The 23,766-nt window shown below is 44.1% G+C and overlaps 2 protein-coding genes across 5 annotated transcripts; both read right to left on the bottom strand.

The window, feature by feature from the left end:
- Nucleotides 1–1,857: 1,857 nt before the first annotated feature.
- Nucleotides 1,858–11,138, bottom strand: OGFR (opioid growth factor receptor). 4 transcript variants are annotated; one of them, XM_062642226.1, is made up of 9 exons: nt 10,835–11,138; nt 8,836–8,889; nt 6,879–6,923; nt 6,117–6,179; nt 5,698–5,782; nt 5,293–5,371; nt 4,754–4,820; nt 4,317–4,465; nt 1,858–3,320 (listed from the first exon to the last, which is right to left on the bottom strand). In XM_062642226.1, the coding sequence occupies exons 1-9, from the start codon at nt 11,048–11,050 to the stop codon at nt 1,958–1,960; spliced, it is 2,121 nt and encodes a 706-aa protein (XP_062498210.1). In that variant the 5' UTR covers nt 11,051–11,138; the 3' UTR covers nt 1,858–1,957. The 4 variants fall into 4 exon arrangements, with proteins under 4 accessions (XP_062498210.1, XP_062498213.1, XP_062498211.1 ...); XM_062642229.1 differs by having other exon boundaries at nt 8,836–9,238; nt 10,835–10,850; XM_062642227.1 differs by lacking the exon at nt 8,836–8,889.
- Nucleotides 11,139–13,669: 2,531 nt separating this feature from the next.
- On the bottom strand, nt 13,670–17,375 carry MRGBP (MRG domain binding protein). The gene is made up of 5 exons (XM_062641996.1): nt 17,138–17,375; nt 16,550–16,671; nt 15,944–16,025; nt 14,959–15,033; nt 13,670–13,958 (listed from the first exon to the last, which is right to left on the bottom strand). The coding sequence occupies exons 1-5, from the start codon at nt 17,358–17,360 to the stop codon at nt 13,768–13,770; spliced, it is 693 nt and encodes a 230-aa protein (XP_062497980.1). The 5' UTR covers nt 17,361–17,375; the 3' UTR covers nt 13,670–13,767.
- Nucleotides 17,376–23,766: the final 6,391 nt, after the last annotated feature.

Below are 23,766 nucleotides of genomic sequence, written 5' to 3'. Positions count from 1 at the left end.
ACCTACAGCCAAAATCAAACCTGATCACGATCAGGAATGGTTTGGTTTGAGCACTTCAGACCAGGGCTCACAGTGAAATCCCATTAAACACAAAGACAAACCACACATCACCCTAATAAGAGTTATGATCTATGCCCCAACTGAGCATGTATTCACAATGAAAACTTCATTAAATAAGAAAATGACTATAAATCTGTACAAAAGCCACAATTAACAATTTTGTCATGAATCTTTTATGAACGAATTCTCACTCAACACCTTCAAGTATCTGTATCTGTAATTCAGTGTATTCTCATTGGCCTTGTAACTCCACCTGTTCATAAGAAGTAGTACTTTAAAAACATTAAAGCCTTTTTCCAGCATGTGTGTGACCATGAACATTAGATCTTAGGCTTGCAGACTTGCACATGGCATGCTGGATCAGTACCCACTAAGCTGGGAAGACAAGTCACAGATCAAACTCCTTCAAAGAGGAAGCTTCTTAAGAGCTGTAGCAGAGAGGGAAAACATCAGCATTGCACAGGCTACTGCATCTTCCCCCTGCAAATGCAGGCAAACCTTTAGCCACCTCCTGCACAAAACAAACAGCACCTAAAACCCCCAGAACTAAACCAAACCATCCGAGCAAACAAGTCCAGACCTTTTGGCTGTTGGGAATGGCTTCCTCTGCTTCACGAAACAGGTCCCCTGTTGTAAACCTCTAGGAGCAAAAGTGCTAAATAGTTTAGTGCTCCTTCAGACTCAGCTGAGGGCTGTGTAAGTCAGGCAGAGCAGCTAACAGGGAGGTCAGGAACATTAAGGCAGGCAAATAGCTGGCAAGGTCTGAGGGTAAAGTCTTGAGGGCTGTAAATAAATGAAGCAGACAAGCACCCCCCCTGCAATTAAAGCTTCGATTATCTGCCCCACAAAGCCCAGTGGTTTGCAGACACGTTGCACTCCAACATGCCCCACTGATCACTAATGGTAAAACAATCCTGCCCTTCCCAGGAACCGGGTTAAATCCGACACATCTGACAGCATGCAGAGAAGAGATAAATCCCCAACAGACCACTGCAACTTAACAGCAAAGTCTGAAAAATGCAGTGACAAATATTGTGTTCTGTTTTGGCAGCTGGAGAAGAAAGAGCTTTGAACCAACACTGGACATAAATGGAAAGCTCTATGCAAAGTCTGAAGGTTCTCCTCTTAGAAGCCAGTAGACAATCCATACTTGACTCCAAAAAGCACTACAAAGCCACTTCAGCGGTGGTAAAGGGAACACGTTAGTCAGCACTTTGTACCCTAGAGAACAGTATCTCTTTGAGGTTTAATACTGGTCAGAGAGCAGTTTTGCCTATGCATTTTATCCCAGCCTAAAGTCAAACCCACTTTCTTTATCAGAGAAGAGGCAACAGTACTCTTACATGATGTGAAATGCATATATATATATATATATATATATATATATATACCCTTCTCTTTGGGGGAAACTGCACCTTTGCCAGGAATAACCCCCCTGGGAAGGTACAGCCATCCAAAATAACAAATAGAAATTACAGGGTAATAGAAAGTTTTGGCAAGTTAGGTCATGCTGTCTTACACTGAACACCGTGTATTTAAGAAGAACTTGACCAGTTCAAACAAGGGAACAGACCAGTTCTCCCTGCCTCTTTAAGAGGGGGCGTACCAGAATCAAAGTGCAAAAATCCCTGTTGCTCCAAGATAGTCCTGAAAATCAGACAAAAACCAGGAACAGCACACAGCTGGTGGGGGAGTGACTGAATCAGTTTTCCTCTCTAGGGCAGCCAAGGACTGGATCTCAGTGAAATCACTACAGATGATTAAAAAAGAGCTGAAGAGTGCAAGTCAGAGAGGGTCTAGCCTGGATCAGCCAAAGGAAGTTTATTCTTCTGTCTACTTCTGCTATCCAAACCACAAGCTGGCTCCTAGCAGTTAGGGCAGTGTCATCTTTGCTTGCTCAAGTGCTTCCCATGCTGGTGTCACTTGCTGCTACCAGCTCCTCAGCGGGTTCTGCTGCACACTCAGTACTGTCTTCTTCAGGACAAGGGGATGCAATGCTCTGCTTAAGACTCTCTGGAGGATGTTTCTTGCCTGTGACTTCTGCTTGCTCTTTTTCACTCGCATTTTCTGCCTTCTGATGCTGTTCTACCCCATATACCTCACTTTTCCCTTGCAGGAATGTGCTGTTGCAGTGGTGCTCATCACTCCTTGCTCTGACTCGGTCTCCACTCGCCTCCAAGCCATCACTTATTGGAGAAGTCCAGCCAGACTTGGGCAGCCTGAAATCGACTGGGGGTCCCACAGCCCCACCATTTGCATCACCACCGCTCCTCTCTCTCACCACATCCACAGCTGCAATTTTCTCACTGTCATTTTCAGCCTCAGCGTTTGCAACTGATGGATTTGACTTGATCCCCATGTTCAGGTTTATGGCCAGGTTGCATGGTCTGTTTCTCATTGTTCTTTTATCTACTTTCCTCCGTTTCACAGCAGCATCAGTGCTCTCTGGTGCTGCTGGGTCTTTGGTGCTTGCATTCTCTTCCTTCAGTGTTTCCTTGTCCTCTTCTGCTTCTATGAGTGGAGCTGAGGAGGGGATTTCTGCATCAATTGCACATTCTCCCAGGTTATGGGAAATGTTTTCAATATCAGTGGGGCTTTTCAACGGTCCACTGTTAGCATCTACCCTATTTGCATCCAGTTTTCTCTTCTTGCTCTCCTTTGTGCAATCATTCTCTGCTGCACCCTGCACTTCTTCAGCCTCACTGTTTAAATCCTCCTCCTCCTGCTGGGTAAATGAAGCTTCTTTCGCCTCCTCATCACCTCCTCCTTTCAAAGGACATTCACTTTTCTTCTTTTTTACATCTTTATCATTCACTTCCGGATGCAAGCTTGCAGCATCTCCAGCCTCCAACCTTGCAGCATCTCCAGCCTCCTGCTCTTCCTCTGAAGACTGGCTCTGATGATCCACAGAACCATCACATTTTCTACCAGGAGTTTCCTGTTTATCTTCAGCCTTTTGCTGCAGTTGTGACTTGGCAGAGCGGGGTCTGTACTTCAAGAGTTTGTGGTGTGGCCCCCACACGAAGCTGTCTCGAGGTCTGAAGTGTTGCCAAGCGTAGTGGACCAGTTCTCTCCTCTTCTGTTTGCTCCGGATGGTGAACAGGAAGTAATCCAAGGCACTTCTCTTGACATTTGGTAACGTCTCCTTAACAAGAGTTTCTGTTAGGAAAAACTTTACCAAGTGCACTTGATAATGTTCATATCCCATCTCCCCCAGGCACTTCAGGATGCGAGTAATCCGCAAATTGTTGTGGCTGAACCTGAACGAAACGGAGAAGCAAAGCTGTTAAGAGAAAGCCTTACAAGTCAATATGAACCTTGAGGCTATCTGCAAAACATTCAGGGTATTACTGACCATCCTCTATTACAGCCTATTTGACAATGCAGATGGGAGCACAGGTGGGTTTACTTTTAAAGCACCTACTGCTGCTGTCTGCCTTCAGCAGCACCTTCCTTCCATGTAGTTGAGGTGATCAACCTCAGCAGTCAGTTCTGGCTTTCTGCATCAGTAGATGACAGCTACCATATTGGTCAGATACACACAGGTCCATGCAGCCCAATCTCCTGTCCCTGACAGTGACTCTGCAGTTGGTTTTAATTCTGTGAGCATGCCCAGCCCTTTTAGCCCTTTTTAATATCACGAGAGGCACTAGAACATGGAGGTCACTGCTATGTCTATGATGAGACCTGCAAGCATATAAAACCATTAATGAGACCTGCAAGCATATAAAACCATTACCACCAAGTCAAAGAGCACTTTTCAACCGAGGACTCCAAGCATCTTCCACACATTAAGGCATCTTTATAAGCAAGCAGGGAAGCAGATGGAAACACTCCCATTTTGTAGTTTAACCAAATGCTAACAAAGGCAATTTGCCTACCTGTGACAATGTCTCATTGATTCCTGCTTAAAATATGGTTTAAAACATAAGCTCTGCTAGAGCAAATGTTAACATCTCCAAGTCTGTACTTTGTATTTCAGCCAGAGCAGCATGAAGGATGCCTGCTGTTAACAGCTGCACCGGATGGAAAAGAACACACCAGGCTCAGCTGGTTTACTTATTATACTTGTCACTTAAAGTCACCGAGAGCATGATGACCTGCAGAGGCTGAGCCAAGTTAAAAAGACTTTAACTGGCTAACTTTCCTATCAGTAAAAGCCTCCATTCCTCAAAGGCTGAGGGTTTTCTCCACTTCCTTTTTCTCCTCCAAGAGCCTGCCTGCAGTAATGAGCAGCAGCATAGACAGACACTCACCGGTTCAGGTTCTGAAACCGTTCAGCCCAGTTCTCTGCTCTCTTGAGCTCTCCGGTTTCCTCGTTAATCAGAGCGATTCCATAAAATCCCAGCATGAGCTGATAAGCACGGATAAATCTTTGCATGACTTCCTTGGACTTCTTGAAGGCCTGAAAACAAGACCGGGCGATGAGTACAAGGTGCAACTCCCTAATGACCTGCACCAGTTCAAGCTGCGCCTGAATCATAAACAAGGCTTATTTTATTACTATATCACTAAGTGTTTAATTTGCTTGGGTAGCTACTGGCAGACACAAGACAGAGGAATGCTTAACAGTGCTCAAGTGAGCTCCCTTCTCACTACAGCCCAAGGAAGCAATTTAAAAGACTCTATAGACTTCAAATATAGGCAAAATCCCATTATCCTTCAGATCTCAAAAGACAAAAGCTTTAAGTACCTGGATTTCTCGACACGTGAGTGGTTTGGCATACCAGTTCATCCCAGGTTCACGTAAAGGGAATAGCCTGAAGGGAAAGGAATATTCAGGGCAGACGGGCAAAGATGACATCCAACCAGGGCACCCATTTGTTTAAACTAAAAAGATTCCAGAATCTGTGATATCACAGACATCTCTTGGAGAACTCACATCCTTATGGATACAGAAATAGTTCACTGTAAGACAAATCTCTCTCATAAAAGCATCGTCTACACCAGTGATAATGCTCTTTGCTTATCTGCATCTCTCTTGTTCTGCAGTATGCTGTAAAACCAAGGATGACCGAGATCTACTGGCACAGCTACGCTGCAAACCTGTGTCTTCAGGCTTTCCACTGCATTGTTTGCAGCAGAATATAACTCAATTGAAACAAAGTGGACTCAGGTTTCACTGAAGAGCAATTCTGGGTCTTTTGGGAAGCTGAATCCAGCAACAGAGATACAAGTGACTCTTCAGAGGCACAGCTAAAGACAGACACTATGTTCATGCAGATAGTTTACCATTGTATGTAAGAATGGTTTTCTTCCAGAACTTCATAGTTGTCCCACCAAGATTCAAGCAGATTTTCAATAAACAAACCTGGACAGAAAAGGAAAAAGTCAGGCAGGACGAAATGATGCCAAATAAGAATTACAATTAGCCACTCATCCAAGGTGTTTGCATACAGGTATTGGCTTCTCCAATGAGACAACCAGGCAAGCCCAGAAAAACACCTTCCTTTTCTACCACCAAACAGAACATTAAGGAACACAGAGCAGGAACAAGGACGTTTTTCAAAGGGAAATTCTTGGTGGTGCTTTGTTTGGTTTGGGTTTTTTAGCATGTGTCCCACCTGGATCAAGCTACGCCGTCATCAATTCAACCAACTGCAGCAGATTGCATCAGTTATCACACAAGGCACTCACCCTGGGGCAAAAAGCGAGTCTTGTTTTTATAAAACCTTAAGTTCAGCATCTCTTCTTCCTCCTCATTTTCTGACTCCATCAAATCCTGGCAATGAGAACAAGAAATCAAGAAGCAGCACTCTTTTAAAAGGCAGCATTCACTGCCCCTATTCACCGCCCTACTCAGTGCTCCTCCTTGCACTCCCTCTCGCTTCCTAAACATTTCAAGCTGAATCCTTGAAATGTGTTTGGGGAAGTAACAGCTTGTTTCAGATGCACCCACATACACATCATCCCTTCCCCCTCACAAATGAATCCTTTAAAGGCTCTCAGCCTGTCAGTGTAAAGACTAAAAGGTGCCCTAAAATCTAGAACGTGTTCCTAAAGGCAACATGCAGTGAGGAAGAGCCACAGGGGTCCGAGCATCGTCTAGTCCATACCGGGTACTGATGTCTGTATCTCTGCAAGTCTTCTGCTGCATTCCAGTTGCGCCTCCCTGAGAACTGGAGGAAAGAGATAGATCCAGAATAAAGCTGTCTTCTAAAGGAAACCCAAAGAAACAAAATCCATTGCCTGAATCTGGCATCTCATACACATGTTCCCCTGCCTATCAATTTCCACTCCTCCAAACCAGCCAGTTTGTTACTGCAGTCCTTTCCTTTCTCTACATTCCTGAAGACAACTTTGCACTACAAGAAGTTCCCATTATCTCCTTTAGCCAAAACATTTCCTTTTCTTTCTAGTCTTACTAGTCAAGGTCTTCATGTTTTATGTGCATCTTTTATCCCAGCTGGGCTTTCCCACAGAAATGCTCAGAACTCGCTGGATATCCCCAACATTTTACATGTCATTTTCTTCCTTAACTCCATGGTTTTAAAACAAGACAAACTAAGCCTTGCTTGCCTGTCTGTGTCTGAGCAAGACAGAGATCAGACTTTAAAACTGTTGAATTTAGGATGTACAAATATTCCCTAAACTCAAGATTCTCGTTCCCTGCAGACATGGTTGAAATAAAGTTTTCTTCATCGTTGCTCTATAGTCAAGAGCAGCCTTGCTGATTCAACATCATGCTGATCCAGACAGTGCACAATAACAGAGCCATATGGTCACATTGAGATATTTATTTTATTGGAATGCTGTTCCAATTATCATCTTCATCATCGCTCATGTCTCCAAGTAACCAACCTTTATGTGAAGCCTACCTGAAAACTCCTCCGAAACAACGGTGACGAATTTGATTTTGGCTCCTACAAATAAAAGGCATTTAGTTGAAGCATCCCGAAACCAAACTTGACTAATAAAACAAGTGAAATAAGAATACCCACAGCAGTGACTCACATGGTCCCTACCAGTTGCCAAGTGACAGATTTACCTAGTTACAGCTGAAGTCACTTGATTCTATTCATAATTCAAATTGCCACAGAGAAAAAGCTGTGGGGCCACGTCCACCTGATAATTAGGTGTCAGCTTCCTCACTACACGTGTGCCAGGCTCATCTCGAAGGTAGCATTTAGACAGAAATCACAAAGAACAGCTTCATTTCTTCCTCTGAACTCCATGGAAATAGAAGCTGCAAGTATGACTTCATTTCAAATGCATTTTTACAGTGCATCAGTTCAATGATAAGAGATTTTGTTACACTTCACAAGCTGCACAGACAGGTTTAATGTTGCTGAGTGCTGGAGCATCTTGTCCCAAACTGTTAAAGTGCTTTAAAGTGTCCTGTCAAGGTAGAACCATCACAATGAACCAGACTGCTCATGAATGCTCCCAACACCAAGCACAGTGCAGTTAGAGCGTTCAACCCCAGCTCACAGCAAGAGCAGGGTCTTTGTGAAATGGAATAAGATGGGCAAGCTCTTGCAAAACAAGCATTTTAAGAAACTTAGAAGAAAGAAGCAGAAAGTTACTCTTTAATTTAATGAGATACTTCTTAAAACCGCTTTCTAGTGTACACTGATCACTGGTTCATTAATTATTAAGGCAGGAACTGGATTAGATTTTGTAATGCCTTATAATAAAGTCATCCATTCTGCTGCCCTGTTGGTTGTTAATATTTAATTCATGAAGCACGCACACCATCTGGCAGATCAAACCTTTATCCACAGAGGGAAGCCATCAATGGAGAGTTTTCAACATACATTTACTAATCATAGACACACTATGATTCCCCCATCTTTTTGGACAGGAATTAAACAAAGCTCAAGTTGGTTTTTAAATGTAGTAACTTGTGATGACCTAAAATACTGCCTGTCTGTATTGCAACCCATTTCTATTTTATACATGACAACATAGACCAAAATAGGTGGCAGAACTTCCCACAGGCGCATGGCCCAATCCAAGCGCTGGTGTCCATCCCCAGAACCCACCCAGACTGCAGAAATGCACCCACCTATAAAAAGCTTTGCTACCCAGCTAAAAAAGCAAGTGGCTGCCAACACAAGACTAAGAAATGTGTTCAGCCAAAACAGATCAATACCATTCTTTTGTTCACAATGTAAGCAGAGGCTGGGCTTCAGCACTCAAATTCATCGATGCTGTTGACTTCTGAACCCCAAGGATGAAATCCTGATACACATGGAATTCATGAACATTTTGTTCCCAGCTATAAAAGCAAAAACTTCCAGATATTCTTTACACCTCATGTTCTAAAATAACATCCACTAACAGAGTCAGGTGGGAGAGGCTAACACAACTGAGTTGCTGCAGAGTAAGCGCAGATACTGAGAGAGATGCAAAGTGCTGTATGGGTTATCTGGAAAGAGGCTAGACCCAGGAGAAAGGCATTCTGCCTGAAATTCAGCATGGAAGAGAACAAGATGGGGAAGCAAAGAAAGCAAAGCTCAGCCCTCCCTCTAAGCAGGTGCTGTTTCTGGGTCTCTATAAACTCCTATTTAAGCCACACAGAAACATAACCTTCCCTTTCCAAGTTAGAAAGACCTTTATAAAATGAATACAAACCCCAAGCTTCTCAATGCTCACTCCTAAGACACTAAAAGCCCCAAAACGCAAGAGAATTGAAAAGACACCCCTGCAGGAATTTCAATCCACTCACAAGGAGGATTTGGAGAGACACGAGTGAAATGCAAAGATAAAAGCAGAACTTTGGGTTGGCTTTGAAAGCACGCAGTGAAAAGAAGAGCAATAAAACCCTCTAACCTCAGTATTGAATGAAAACATTAGCAGCTTCAGCAATAGAGTGCACCACGAAAGCTGAGGGGAGAAGAATGAGAATTAGTGCAATATAAGCAGAAATAGGAACTACTTCTGGAAACCGATTCAAGCCTTTGGCAGGTTGCAAAGGCGTTAATGGACAACACAGAATTTATTGTTTCTTTCTGCATCCGCTCTCACTGCCCTTAAAAATGTTTCAGGCACTGTCAGACAGAGGTGAATACGTGTTCATTACTGATGGAAGAACTCTTTAAAGATGCAGAAGAGTACTCCAAGGGCTGCAAGTCTCAGGGACAAGGATCCTCCTTTGTGAGGCAAAGTTTGAGTCCACTCACTGGAGTGAAAAACTGGTCCTTGCTTTTAGAGTGGCCACAATCCAGAAGCAGCTCTAAGAAAACAAAAACATCTGAAGAAGAAACTCGTTTAAAAAGGAACAACGTGAATGTTGTGGAGGCATTAACACGCGTGGACAACACCAGAGTACAGAAGGAAGTTGCCAGTGTGCCCTCAAACAATGCAGAACACTTTAAAGGCAATCTCTGCCTTCTGTAAGTTTTACAACTATTCCACCTGAAACACCTGTGACCTTGCACAGACCCAGGTGCACAGCCAAGGCCTCACCACATTCCCTGCAGGAAGCTCCATGAAGATGCAGAGACACGCACGGGCATCTCCATCTGCTGCAAATAAAATCAAAGTTGAAAAGCAAAGAATAGAGTGCATATTTTTGTAGGAATCATGAGCGTTTGGAATATGGTGTTGCACAGAATTACTTTTTTTAAAGGGAAGTTATTTTAACATCTTAATGCTTATTAAAAACAATTTAAAGCTTAACATTAAGCTCCTTTACAAGTGTATTACTTACAAAGCTTTATCTACCTACTTATAGTCAAAGAATAGGGATGAGCCACCAAAATGAAACCCAAGTGAATGATCAGTTTCCCTTTCTCTGTAAGGGGAGGAGTTAAAGGACTAAACTCAGTGTGTTTTGACTGACCCAAGAAATACTGAAGAACAGAGACACAAGTTTTGTATTTGCCAAAGCGATGCTGTAGAAGAAATCACTGACACTCCACATCAAACACATTGATGCTAAATACAGGAACTTCAGGTAAGATTAACAAGTTCTTATTTCAAATCAAGATTGTTTTTGTTTTCAGCCACAACTGTTCATATTACGCAGCACCACCTCACTTACTGTAACTGCTGCACATATACCTGCAGGTTTTAAAACACTGATGGGTATTTTGGTTTTAGAGTTGCTCTAAATATGCTCCCGAGGGAAAAAACATGTTATGTGATGGCTTCTTATGGATGGCATCAAAAAGCATAGAAAAGGCCACCATTCAGAGATGAAGATACCAACAAAGAACTGCACACCAGGCAGTACCTGAAGAACATCAATGTTATAACATCAAATCCAGAGGCCATGAGGATACGATGAACAGGCAGGTGTGGGGCAGAACTTGTATTTATGCAATAATGTATCCAGATCACAGGGAATGGTGGGGAAAGAAATATTAAAACCCAACTCATGGTGGTCTAATGGAACTTAAGGGGTCATAAAGTCGCATCACACCTCTGCCTTCACCACCCAGAGCTCGTTTCTGAACGGGCCTCGGGTCACGTCGCCTTTGCTTCATGGAGATGAGGACAAAATTATACGCTATAAATCACTGCCAGGGCAAAAAATGTTTTACTTTTTGGAAGCAATTTAAGCTGCTCCATTTCCTGACAGCAAATTAGGAACTGCAGAGAAGTAGCCCACATGCACTGACAGCAGAGGAGGGGGTGGCCGGGGAGGATCCAGGGCGCGCATCACCCGCACACGCGAGTATCTGGGCTGATCCCGAGGGTCGCTGTAACCCTGACGGTGCCGACCCCTCTGCTGCGCACTAAGGGGAGGAAAGCTGCAGCGAGCGGGACCGGGACAGCCGCGGAGCGGACAGAAGGGGCTTCCTCACCGCGGGGACCCCGGACCCACCTGGGCCTGCCAGCAGCTCTGCGCCCAGCTCAGCGCCGACTGCTCGCCTTCATCCTGCGGATCCTCCTCGGCTGCTGCCTCCAGCTCGCCTTCGCCGCCGCCATCCTCCTCCTCCTCCTCTTCTCCTTCGCCCTCCTCCTCCTCCTCCCAGGTGGAGTCGTACTCCCAGAGGCACGCCTCGTCCTCCAGCGCCCCGAAGCCGTGCCTGGCCGCCATGGGAGCGCGGCGGGAGCGACGGGAAGAGGAAAGGGAAAGGGAAAGGAAAGGGAAAGGGAAGAGCGACGGGAAAGGGAAAGCGAAAGAGCGGCGCGGCACAAAGCGCGAGCACGTGGGGCGGGACAGGAGGGAAGGAAGCGCGGGAAGGCCACGCCTCCTTCCTGCGCCGCCGCGCCCCATTGGCCACCTCCCGGCTCGCCGCGCGGTCCCTGCGCCCGCCCGCCGCCGCTCCATTCACGCCCGTGGTGGATCCAGCCCCTTCGTGGGTCCACCCGAGGGAAAACCGAGTGGGAAAAGGATTCCTGCTCTTTGCCATTAAACCGGGCGATGGGCAGCTCTAAGGGGTCCCGAATAGGCTCTATGTGTGCGTGCCCCGGGGTGATCGCTGATGGAAACAAAACACTGGAGCTTCCTCTTCCCCTTGGAGTTTAGCAAGTCTTGGGTGTTCTTCACACATTAAAAACTGACTCCTTCCACGGCAATATTCCTCTCACAGGAGAATGAATACAAGAACAACCTTCCTAAGGAGCCAGGAGTTGATGCCAGGGAAGGGAAGGAGCGAGCAGCAACACACAGGTCACTCAAAGCACTCGCAGGTGCCCAATACCTAACTTCTCAACCAAGCAATTCCTAAAATACCTGTGCCACTGGACTGACCGTGAAATTCCAAGTGGGCTTCTCCCTGCTTCTGGGATTGCATCAGTACATGTTAATATTGGCTCAAATCTAGCTATGAAAACAATTCATTAGTGTGTGCATATATATATATATATATATATATATATATATATATACACATATAAATCGACTAGATGGATGCAAAGGATTTAACCCCAAGGCTGTGAGATTTGTAAGCTACAAAATCTGCACTTTTTGGCCAATACCTGTGTAGATCAGGACAAAGTAACGAGCACGTTGGAAGCAGCAAAATTTAACAGCACCATTCAGCTTCCAGCACTCACTCTGATGGTAGATGGAGAAGTGACAACCTCTAGAAACCTGCCCAGACCGAATACATTCATTTTAAACATCAAAATTAAACCCAGGACATTTTGCAGGGATTATCCAAGTGTAGCACTAAATTCACAGCACTTCATTCGTTTGGTGACACGAACAACTTTATGCCCCACTACTTCAGACCCTAAACCAGTGAGCTTGCATCAGGCTGCAAGCAGTTACATTGGGCATCCTGATAAGAGTTCTGACCTTCTAACACCATACTTCGTAACTGCTTCTTGCTAGTCAGAACAGAGAACATCCTCCAGTTTGGAAGCTCAGAGCGACCTGACTCTCAGGGTCAGCAGGCAAGGATTATCAAGTCTCTTCTAGAAATAACAAGGTAGTAGTCCGTAAGTCCAGGTAAAGTTAGTAAAACCAATTTCACTAAAGGCACAAGGTGTCTGAATAACTTCCAAAGTAAGTTGGACCAAGTTTTAATCAAGTTGCACAACAATCCCCATTTAGTAAAATAAAAACAAGTCAAATTTATTCTTGATATAAAACAAGTGAAGCAAAAAAGGCAGACCAGAACTTCGCTACGTACCTAGAATACAAAGCAAAAACTAGCAGATTCCCAGTTTCTCACTTTGAAGGCAATACTGATGGATCAAGAAGTAGTTCTTCTTTTCAGTAACTGGTAGTTAACATGGTGAAACAAATACAGTAACTTGTCAGTCTACTTTGTTCACCATTTAACACGTTTGTTGACTGTGGTCCATCTTTGCACAACACAAAAATAAGAACTTCATCAAATCTGAATATTCTAGCATATAAAAGAGAAGCATTACAACGTCAGGAAGATTCTGAAGTTTTACAACAAAAGTAACATTTTGGAATACCAATTCCATTACAATCTACTAAAACTGCTTTAAAAAAAAAACAATAAATAATTAAGTACAAACCTCTCTGTTACATTCTACTGTGTTATAAATGGATGAAGCAACACCTCCAGGTTCAGCAGATCCCCTACAAGTGACATTGGGGTATTTTATTTAGGACAGTTATTATTCTATCTGGGGGCATTATTTTCACTTCACTTCGGAATATAAACTTACAAAGATTGAAAAACATTACATCTCTAAGGGTGAAAGAAGTAAAGGTTCCTCCAGCAAATGGAATGAGAGAATACAGTGAGAATAACTCAGTGGTTATGTGGATTTAGGATTTTGGTTTCACTGAACCAACAAAGTCAAGCATTTGATGCAAACACGATGTTAGCATTAAGTAAAATGGCCAAATGTTAGCATTAAGTAAAATGGCCAAATGTTACCCTCAGAGGGTCTGTAAGATTCAAAGAGCGCAACAAAGCAAAGGCAGGAAAAACTACCCCAGATTTACAGAAACAACCTTTGCTTTTCAGGAACCAAGGCTCCGTGTTTCACTGAGCACTTGCTGGAGGAACCATGCTGATACAGGGTGTGTTACCCGTTTGAAACGCAGCCACAGGAACTGTTACATATTCATGATCTCTGGACACTGCCAGCTTTCACTCCCAGTGCCCTGAGAAGGTAGCTGTCACTCAGCCACTCACTGCTGAGCAGAGAACACATCAGGAACACCAGAGTCTTCTGATTATAAAGCCAATGTGCAGACTCTTCAAATACCTGGCTTCTTTTTCCCCCCTCCTCCAAAAGTTTATGTAGCGAGTATCCTGCTACTCGTTTTTTACTGTTCCCTCCTCATGTTCCAGTTTTGACTTCTCTCTTTCACAGCTTGCTTCATGTTCTGCGCCGCTTTGCAGCACTGGGGCTGGAAGGATTACTGTTCGCGTTTAAGACCTTTTCAGTGACTCTGTTGCGCTTCCTCTTATCAGATCCTTCTTTGGACCCAGGATCTGATGAAGTTTTCTCTTTCTCTTTGCTGCTTGGTTTTTCAGTTGTTTTTCCTAAACTTCCAGAGGGTGCAAAAACTGAAATAGGATCAAAGTAATGATTCCAGATCAGAGTCATACACATAGGCAAACAAGAAGTGACATCAAACTTCTTTATATTACATCAAACTTTCCAAACCAAGCCATTCTCAGCATAATTAACCACCGTTTAAATATGACTTTAATATTTCAAGGAAAAATCTGTAAGAAAGGCACATCTTGCTTTTATTATTTGCTTTAAAGACAGGCAAAAAATGAAATTCAGTAAGTGGAATTAAACAGCACTTGAAATACTTAAGAGGAACACTTACAGAACAGAGGACCGATCTATGAGATTTATCATCAGCAGAAGTCAATACATTTGGTATTACAGATTTTAAAGCTGAACACCCAGAATATGAAATTTAATATATTTTTTTAAAATACATTCTTAAATCTTTTATTACACTCAGTCTTAAAACACCACTTATTCTGTGATATAAATATTATAAAGTTATATAGTTAACAGCTTGGCCTGTTAAGGGAAATAGCAGGATCTCTACTTGTTCACATTTGACTTTGTTCTACAGCAAAGTGTTAGGAAAATAAGCCTTAGATTTGTAAGAAGCAAGATAATGCAAAGAAGATAAAACCCCACTCTCCCCACCCACCCATTTAAGCATCTTTTTTGATCTATAGGCCCATGTTTTTCCCCATGGCTACAAAGATCCTAACACAGAGTATTTCAGTCTCCACTTTCAGAGATCCTTCGATTACTTCAGGCTCCCAGGGTTTTGTTAAGTACATATTAAAACCAAAGCTATACAACTTTGCACACACAAATTAGGAGCAAAGGAGAAATCTTTCAAAGTATCAGATGCGGGCAACTGCTTATTCTGTGCATTCTGGAGTTACTCTAGTTCTTGGCACAAGCATATGCTAAGTCTGAATACAAATCACAAAGTACATTGGATTTGGGATTTACATTTTGACATTAATTTCTCAAGAGTTACAGTTGGTTTTTAATCTCGTATTACACAGTAGAGAGTTACAAATTTACCTTCTTCTGGACCTGCATGTGTTTCCATCTCTTCTTTTATTTCCTCTTTTACTTCTTCTTCTATCATTACTTTTCCTATAGAAAGGATTGTTAGCAATGGTTAGACTCTTAAAGAACCACGTAGCTCTTTCAGGATTAGTAGCCTCAGCATATGTACACGGTGTTAACAAATACTCAGTGCAACATTCCGCAGTAATTTAGAAAGGTTCCTCAGCACTGTGCCAGAAAAACACAGCTAACAAATATATAAAATATAGCCCAGGCATACTGAAGCACTAAACAAGATAGTGTCTCATGTCAAGAAGTTCCACTGAAATTAAGAAGAAGCTAGTAAAATGCTAAACAGACAAAACATACTGCAGTGTCTTAGCTATACTGTGATTTTTATGCTGAATTTTTAGTGTAGAGTTTAGTGTAACCTAGTAATTGAGAAGCTGTAATCCAAAATATCCCTCAGACTCCTTTGGTGATGCTTGAACTTTGTAGCTCCTACCTTGGGTAACAGTACCAAGCAACACACGTATTGCTAAACTTTGAAAATCCAGCTCTCACTGCTCAGCCTAAGACTTCTGTCAAACTGCTGCACATTACATTAGGCAATACAGACAGGCCTATCATGAGTGAGAGAGATCTGGAAGAGCGAGGTAGTTGAATCCCAAGAAGGTAACACTACTGAGAGATGATTTCACAGTGCAATGAATCACATTTTGCCTTTCACTCTGCAAATGAACATCAGTGAAGCACCTTTTGTGTATACCCAGGAGAAGCTAAATGTAAATGGTATAAATAGAACATGTTTGTGATACATTAGCATCCCATCTACATTACACTTAAGAACACAGAAATACTGTGTGGCATCTGTCCAAAGGTCTGTAGCCTGTCTGCTACAGTGGCCATTCACAGAAGCTGAGAATATGAATGGCACAAGCACTGTGATCCTTTCCGTCCAAGCAACCAAGAATAAGAGACTCCTATGACATCTTACCTTCTCTCACTTCTTGAATCATTTCGTCAGGAAGAGCAAAATTCTTCTCTATATTAGGGAATGGAAGAATCTCAGATTCGTGCTGAGAAAGGAAAGGAAGGTCTCTGTGAATGACTCTGGTAACAAATTTAACTTGGATTTAGAAGTGCAACCTCAAGTCCTATTTCACATGCAACTAGTAGCTAAATAATTCCTAGCAGGACACTTCAGACATTAGAGATCAGGAGGCTCTTGGTGTCAAAATGATTATTAAGGTTAAGATACCTGAGATAATTTCTGGACACCAACAGGACAAATTCTTATGCAAACACACTATAACCTCCTTATTTGATACTTAAGTTACCCATGCAAACGTTTGCTGGGTCAGCACTTAGGCAACTTTAATAAACTAAGTCACAACACAGTATGGACAACAGAACAAAACACGGATCAGTGCTGGTTTTATTGTCTCCCACCTAATGTACTTTTAAACAGGGGAAAACCCCATCAATTCACTGAATACCACGTAATTCTTAGTAGGTGTGCCAGGCCCAGTGATTTTGGCCTACTGAAACTCTCAAAACTGTAAGGAGTAAGAACGTGGCTGCATCCACCCTTGATACTCACAAGAGCTTGCATGTCATACATGGTGCTCAGATGATCCCAAATCACTTTGGATGAAATCTGCCGTCCAATATTCTGACTGAATTTATCCCGGATACAAATCATGTGGAAATGGCGATTCACACCTGGGGAAAGAACTCCACGCAATTAACGCGACTTTCTTTCACAGAATCATAAACCCCCCCCATCCTATTGTTACAAGGTCATACATTATAGAAGAAACGCGGGGCAACACGGGGAGCTCTGGGGGCCGGCATTTCACCCTGCATTCCAGGTGCTGCTCTGGAGAGGGGCTGAGGGTGCCCCAGGGGCACCGCTGACACAGCCGCAGGGCTTTTAGGGGGGCTGTGTGACCGACAGCCGAGGTCAGCAAGGCGGCGAGCCACGAAAGGCGATGGCGGGGGGAGCGAGGCGGGCTGGCTCCGTGCCGCGGCACCGCCTTCCCCACAAGTCCCGCTGCGGCCGGTAAAAGCCCCGGGGCCCCCGGCCGGCAGCCGCAGCGGATCCGGGCCCAAAGCACCGCCCCTTGCCCAAGCGCCTGGTTCTCCTCCCCCGCTAGCGCCGCTACTCGAGGCCGCGGCCTGCTCTCACCTACGGGCTTGTGGCCCAGCATGGCGTGGAAGAGGCAAACCTCCACTTCAGGGCTCCACACCACCACCGCCTCCTCCGCGGGCACGCCGGGCTCCGGAGCGGCGGCAGCTGCCGCGGCGGCGGCTGCAACGGCGGCAGCGACCGCCGCGGCGGCTCCAGGCCCGGCCGCGGATAGCGGCGGCTTCTCCACTGCGCCCGCCGAGCCTCCCTCCGCCTCGCCCATGGCCGCGCCGCCCGCAGCGGCTCCTGCCGGCCCGGAGGAGGGGGTGGCGGGGCGGGACGGGGCCGTTCCAGCGCCTTCCCTGCAGCGAGGGGAGGTTCCCGGGGGGAGTTTACCTCGGGTTTGGGCCGCACCGCGCTCGTAGCGCGGGGAGGGCGGGAGCTGAGCGCGGAGCGCATCCCCTGAGGGACGGGGAAGGCCGCGGGGTCCCTGCGGGGGGAACTGGTACCCACCGCTGCCAGGCGTAAGGGTTTCTTGAGCCAGGCATGGGGCAGCGCGATGCGGCATCGCTAATGCCACCCCCCCGGGGGCCACTTCTGCTGCTGCTGGGATGAATGGAGGGTTGGGAAGGTGGCACTGGGAGGGCAGAGCCATGGCTACCCCAGCACTCACCCTCCCGGCTCAAGTTGTGGCTGCCCCATCCCTAGGAGTGCTCAAGGCCGGGTTGGATGGGGCTTGGAGCGAGCTGCTCTGCTGGAAGGTGTCCCTGCCCGTGGTAAGAGCTGGATGAGCTTTAAGGTCCTTTAGAGCCCAAACCAGGCTGATGCTGTGATGGAAGATTGTGATGGGGAAGGGTCTGAGCACCTCAGATCCCCCAAACTGCCGGTCCTTGTCACAACAGCATCCTTTAGCTCAACCTGACATTGAAGCCTAACAAATAACTTCGCCTGGCGTGTTTAAATAACCACCAGCTTTGCCTACCATGTAGAAAAACACTTTGTTAAGGAAGGAGAATGAATCTCTCCCTCTGTGACAGGGTTTTTTTGCCTTGTTAGGTATAATTAGACACAGGCATGAAACAGGACTTCTGTTGCTGAGGTGATCAGGTTTTCCTATTGCTCACTCCTCACTTGAAATCTTAATCCTTTTTGTGACATTGAAAGCATTTCAATAGCAAATAACAATGATATCATATGCAAAGAACAACTGTTCTGAGTGAATAATAAAGCAGTGGGGGCAAAAGCTCATAAGCAGAGATGTTATTTTCATGCAAATTATGCAAATAATGAAAAGCAGGAAAGGAAAGATGCAATTTTCTGAAATGGAAAACTTTCTGTACCTTTGATACCCAAAGAATTAACTTGACTCGTATCATTCTTTGGGGCTTGATGTAGTGCTTTTACCCAAAACAGATTAATCTAAAGTGAGTTAACTCATTTCAGATTGAACTGAAATCCCCACGTGAGCCCCAAACCTCACGTGTGAAACCTTGTGAAGTCTGGCAGTGCACATCCTGGAGATGGATGCCTGGATGCAAACCCTCATTTCCAGCGGGGTTCAGGCTACCCTCCTGAATGGAAGAGGCTCTTTCACTCCGCTCTGGTTTAGGCACTGTTGAAATTCCCCAGGAATAACTGTTTCTGTGAGAGCTCCATTCAGAGTGATGGAGACCTCGCTGGAATGACTTTACTGCACTAAAGTAATCTCCAGGAGCATTTCCTCTGCCTGCTGCCACCTCCATACCTATGTCCTGGTTGCTCTGAACCTGCCCTTACACAGCTCAGGCCTCACACGACTTCCCTCATTTTGAGCCAAAATTAGCTATCAACAAGATTCTGCCAATATCAAATGCAAGCATCCATCCTTTTCCAGTTAAACCCAGCCCTAAATCCAGTGTGGATCTCAGCCCTCTTTAATCTCCCAGGGTTCATTTGATCTATACTCTTACCTAGTCTTCAGCTGCTCCCAAAAGAGAGGGTTATGATTTCCTGTGATGCCTGCACAGCGGGAGTAAATGAGCTCCTGAACAACTAAATTCCTGTTTTCATACACATTTCTAGGCGTAGAAACACGAAGCAAGTAAATGACAGAGGAGAAAATCTGTTCCCCTCTAGAATAGTTTTCCAAGTTCTGCAGGAGTGGGTTTTATGTATTATTATCTTGAAGTCTGTGCGAAACACTGAGCCTCAGCGCTCTCACCTGTCACATTAGGCTTCTACTTAAAGACTACCATCAAGAGGGAACAACCGTGTCAACTCCGATAGCAATTTTTGTGTCATTAAGTTCTGATGACTAAAAGAAGCAGAATGTGAAACAGAACGCAAAAAACATATGGCTACCTCTGAAAGTACAATAGAACATGAAAATAAGTCAATTCAGTGGACTAAGGTTAATTCAACAGGAAGAGTATATGCATAAACTGGCTGCTATTTGTTTCAATCACAAATAATTACATTTCCCCGTGTCTGAATTTCCTTGTCTCGTTCGATGCCTCTAGGAAACATATGGAAGCCTGTAAAAGTGCCACATACAGCCTCTGCCTGGAGTCAGACCAGCGTTAATTTTTTCTCTCTTTAAACTCCAGAGGGTTTTTTCATCCTCAGAGAAGAGATTTTTCAGATCCTGAAAATTCACCCTCCTCTGGTTCAAGCTTAACTCTTCCTTTTGGTTTTAAGCAGACTTTGGCTGTGTCAGACACGCACAATTCGGTTCCTCTCTTTTCCTTCCCGCTCTTCTGGCTGCTTTCAGCCCTAGAAACACACCTGCCTCTTAGCTCAACGAAGGGTGCTCAGTCCTTTGCTGGGTCGGGTCGTGTCCCTCGGAGAGACAATCTGAGATTCCATCAGACATTGCAACAACTGAGAAACAGCACCTAGCACTTGGCATCCTCCCTTAGAAGCGTTGGATTTCTGGGATGAGCAATATGACTCCGACTATTTCTGTCATTATTTTAGAACACCATGTGTTAGTGCCCTTAAAGTAAAAGCTTCATTCCAAATCCTGGATAATTTCTGGTATGCCACATGAACGGTTGTAAAAGAATATCATCTGCATACTTTCACATTCAAACCAATCACTTAAACTTGGCTGGGGGGGGGGTAGGGCATATTTGACATAGAATCTAACAGAATTTTGCTTTCATAGGTAAATAAAGACTCCTGAGACCCCCAGATTGCATTCCCAGCTTTATAGAGACATGCTTTTCTCCCTGTTAAACCTGCCAAGGAGGAAGAATCAGAAAGAAAGATCTATTTGTCGTTAGAGTCTTATCACACAGCCCTTTAGAGCAGCATTGCCTCTTCCAGGGGTTGGCAAGGAGATACTTCCTTGCTTGCCTCCAGTTACCTTCATTCTTAGCAGAACAGAGTGTTGGATTATTTTAAACAAGAACATTGAACAGAGGGGTTCGCCCTCAGATCTGGCCTGTGTGGCTTCTTGAAAGGGCAAAAATAGAGAATTTAATTGAAAAGGGTGGGGGGGGATGTGAAGCAGCAAAGAGGAGGGAAGCAGCTGTCAGCCAGCAGTTATGTTCTGTTTGCTAAGACATATGTTCTTGAGCTGAACTTCTCCCTTGTCATCCGTTGGGCTTTTTTCCAGCGGAGAGAGGCTACATACTAGATGGGCATCAGATGGCAAGCCTTAGAAAAATAGATTGAAAACAGTGCAAATAATCATCTCTAAGCACGCACAGAGGCTGTTCATTACCTCTGCTGTGCACTTTAACATATCCCAGTGCAGAGTGGGGATTGGAGAAGGAAAAGCCATCTTACTGATTTTGCAGTTTAATAAGTCCATTATATCCCAGGCTTAGAGAGAAGTATAAAGCACCAGTGGATTTAGAATGAATCAGTTCAAGAACTGGTTCAGGGATCCCTGGCCAACATCAGAAGACCACAGCACGCTTTACTGAAGGTGGTTCTTATAGAGAGCGGCTAACGTGCCTGCCAAACTATAGTGGTAGCCCAGCTGGCTGGAAAATCAGGAAGAGATTCCTTTCCTTGACAGTTCCAGTGTTGTGATCGGGATTGCTCAGATCATCATTTTTGAAACAAAAATACTGCTTTTTATAATAAATAATATGGAATAAAATGAAACAGAAAGGATCTTCAGGGGGAAAGCAGAGGAGCACTAAGCCTGCTGAGCTGACATGAAAACGACAACCACGCTCAGCCTCTCACTGTGGCGGAGGGTGGCAGCAGATTTTCATGAAGTACAGGCGATCCTTTAAGCACATACAAACGTTGACAAAACTATGCAAGGCAGGGGTTTGGGAGAGTCTGTTAGCACCCTGGTTTTGCATTTCAGCTCTGACTACCTGGGGGTATTCACAAGTAACCTTCAGCATCATCATCCTTTAGGCTTCAACACTTAGGTGACATTAAGGATTGATTCCTACTCCTGGGGCTTTGGCAACCTGGTCTAGTGGAAGGTGTCCCTTCCCATGGCAGGGTTGGAATGAGATGAACTTAAGGTCCTTTGCAAGCCAAACCATTCTATAATTCTATGATTCTATGATGAGCTCTATGCATTGGCAATAGATGATGAGTTAGGAACAAACTGCAGCTGGGTAAAGCTGTTATAGAAGGCTATGAAACCAACAGGTTAGTTTGAGATTTTGTTTGCAATGATGATAAGTCAATAGCATCACCCAGGCCTAAGTAACTTGTAAAGAATGTCTCAACTTGTCTGAGGTATAGAAACACATTTCTAGATTCAGCATGTCTCTGAAACAAGAGTCCATGAAGGGCTAATAACAGTCTGGTTTTTTTCACCATTCCTCATGGAAAAGAGACCTGTTCTGTCTCTTGTTTTGTTTTACAAGCACTTCTGTTCTGATTCCATGTTTTCAAGCCTCCATTTGATTTACAGAACCAAATCAGAGCTCTGTAATTTCAGGTTTATCCTTATGTGCAAAGAATATAATTACTCTCAGTAGGGGATGCTTAATAAACCATCTTACGATGGAGCTTTATTTTTGAGCCAAATTCCTCGCTGCGTGTGAGGTCTATCACAAAGAGAACAAATTAGATTCTCAGAAATCACCAGTGTATTTGCAGTGGTTCTATCGGTAGAAGATGCTCTTAACACGGGTCAGGTTTTCAACCAGACAGATGCTGCTGACCTGGATCAGGAGGAACTTTGGTGTTGCCAAAAGTCTCTGAGTTTTATCCTTCACCATTTTCAATGAATCCACCTCATTAATCCTAAAATAGAACCACTAAGGAAAGAAACTAGAAAGAACAGTTGTTGTACGCTTAAGTGTTAATCAAAGGGGGAAAATACCATTGATTATTTCCTATAGACTACATTCTTTTTTCTATTTATCTGACAGTTTATGAGACACCTGGAAGAGGAGACAGGAGACAGTTGGTTGCTATATTTCAGGCCTGTGACTCTTTATTTTTTTTTCTTTAACTTACAGCACGTATTTCAAAGCCAGTTATTCCCTCTAAACCAGCGCAAAAATACCGGAGCAACTATATTGTTAATTTAAAGTATTTGGATTAGATCTGAAGCATGGAAATGTTTGCATCTTCATAGCCAACAAAATGTCAGTTTTCACCATGTGCATGCCTAGGGCGTCTAAGGGGGAAGAAAAACCCCTCAAATAAATAAACAGGTTTAAAGAAAAGCTGCAGACAACACTGGCATGACTGACATCACTGTTTAAGAATATAAACATATACATACACACATAAAGTCTGTTCCTGCAAAAAGGAACAAAGGAACAGATACAGCTTATGATATTACCAAGGTAATGTGTGCAGTTCTTTTTGTGACAGACTGATACACTGAGCCACTCTTTGTTTCCTGATTCATCGGGCAGATCCTTATTTCAGTGCATTGCTCTTTGTGCACCATAACTCAGTGATTTTATAAACCGTGCAGAGGTGACACAAGTGATGTAAAAGTCAATGATGCCAATGGGCTATCGCTGTGTGTTACCTTCACAACAGACTTCAGTGCACAACCCTGCCCACTGGATAAGCAGTTCTATACTACACTATGAACTTCTGATCACTGCCTTCTGCACTGTTTCCTACTAGGAGCACCTCATAACTGGACTCTTGTGTTGGAGGAAGTTATAATGGATTGGTACAGGCCACTATGGTCCTGCTTTATCCCTTAGTTATTTCACTCAGTAGCTTCTACCCCAAAGTTGCTATCCCAATCTAGCAGAAGTGAGCATTCACTCCAAACTCCAGCTCAGATCCTATCAGAAAGCATTCCTTGCTTGGTCAGGCCTGTAAGCAATTTTACATATGTATTATAATTCCCATCTGAACACATATGTTAGAGTATTCTCAGGCCAGCTGCGATACACAGACCTCTCCCTTAGAATAGCCTCATTTTTTTTTCTGAAATAGAAGAAACTGAAAACTTGCACATTGAAATAGATTTTATCTCTGCATTTTTTGAGTAATCTTCCTCCCTTCGCATAATGGATAGCAGCCTTTAACACTTCCCATTTCTTCGACTGCATCAGCTGCTTAGAAGCAGGATTTCATTTTCACATGAATCCTATGGCAGGGCAACCTGATGGACCTAAATTCAAGTAAAATTACAGAAAATTGAAAGAGAGCAGATGCCATCGTAAGTGATGGCAGGGCAGTGCTATTGCTATCATCTGCTTTGCATAATCACGTTAGTGACAAAGCCTGTTAGCAGATTTCACAGCTTGTCCCAT

Source organism: Pezoporus occidentalis, unplaced genomic scaffold, assembly GCF_034315485.1.
Source record: "Pezoporus occidentalis ecotype Australia unplaced genomic scaffold, CSIRO_AGI_Poc_V1 ctg70, whole genome shotgun sequence".
Lineage (NCBI taxonomy): Eukaryota > Metazoa > Chordata > Aves > Psittaciformes > Psittacidae > Pezoporus > Pezoporus occidentalis.
Note: the sequence above shows the minus strand (reverse complement) of the source record. Positions and strands in the feature narration are given on the sequence as shown.

Coding starts and splice junctions, on each gene's coding strand:
- OGFR (XM_062642226.1), bottom strand. CDS start 11,050: ATGGCGGCCAGGCACGGCTTCGGGGCGCTGGAGGACGAGGCGTGCCTC. Junction 8,890..10,834: donor AGAGCTGCTGGCAGGCCCAG/GTGGGTCCGGGG, acceptor TTCTCCCCTCAG/CTTTCGTGGTGCACTCTATT. Junction 5,372..5,697: donor GACTCGCTTTTTGCCCCAGG/GTGAGTGCCTTG, acceptor TTTTCTGTCCAG/GTTTGTTTATTGAAAATCTG.
- MRGBP (XM_062641996.1), bottom strand. CDS start 17,360: ATGGGCGAGGCGGAGGGAGGCTCGGCGGGCGCAGTGGAGAAGCCGCCG. Junction 15,034..15,943: donor GATTCAAGAAGTGAGAGAAG/GTAAGATGTCAT, acceptor TCCTTTCTATAG/GAAAAGTAATGATAGAAGAA. Junction 13,959..14,958: donor ACATGCAGGTCCAGAAGAAG/GTAAATTTGTAA, acceptor ATCCTATTTCAG/TTTTTGCACCCTCTGGAAGT.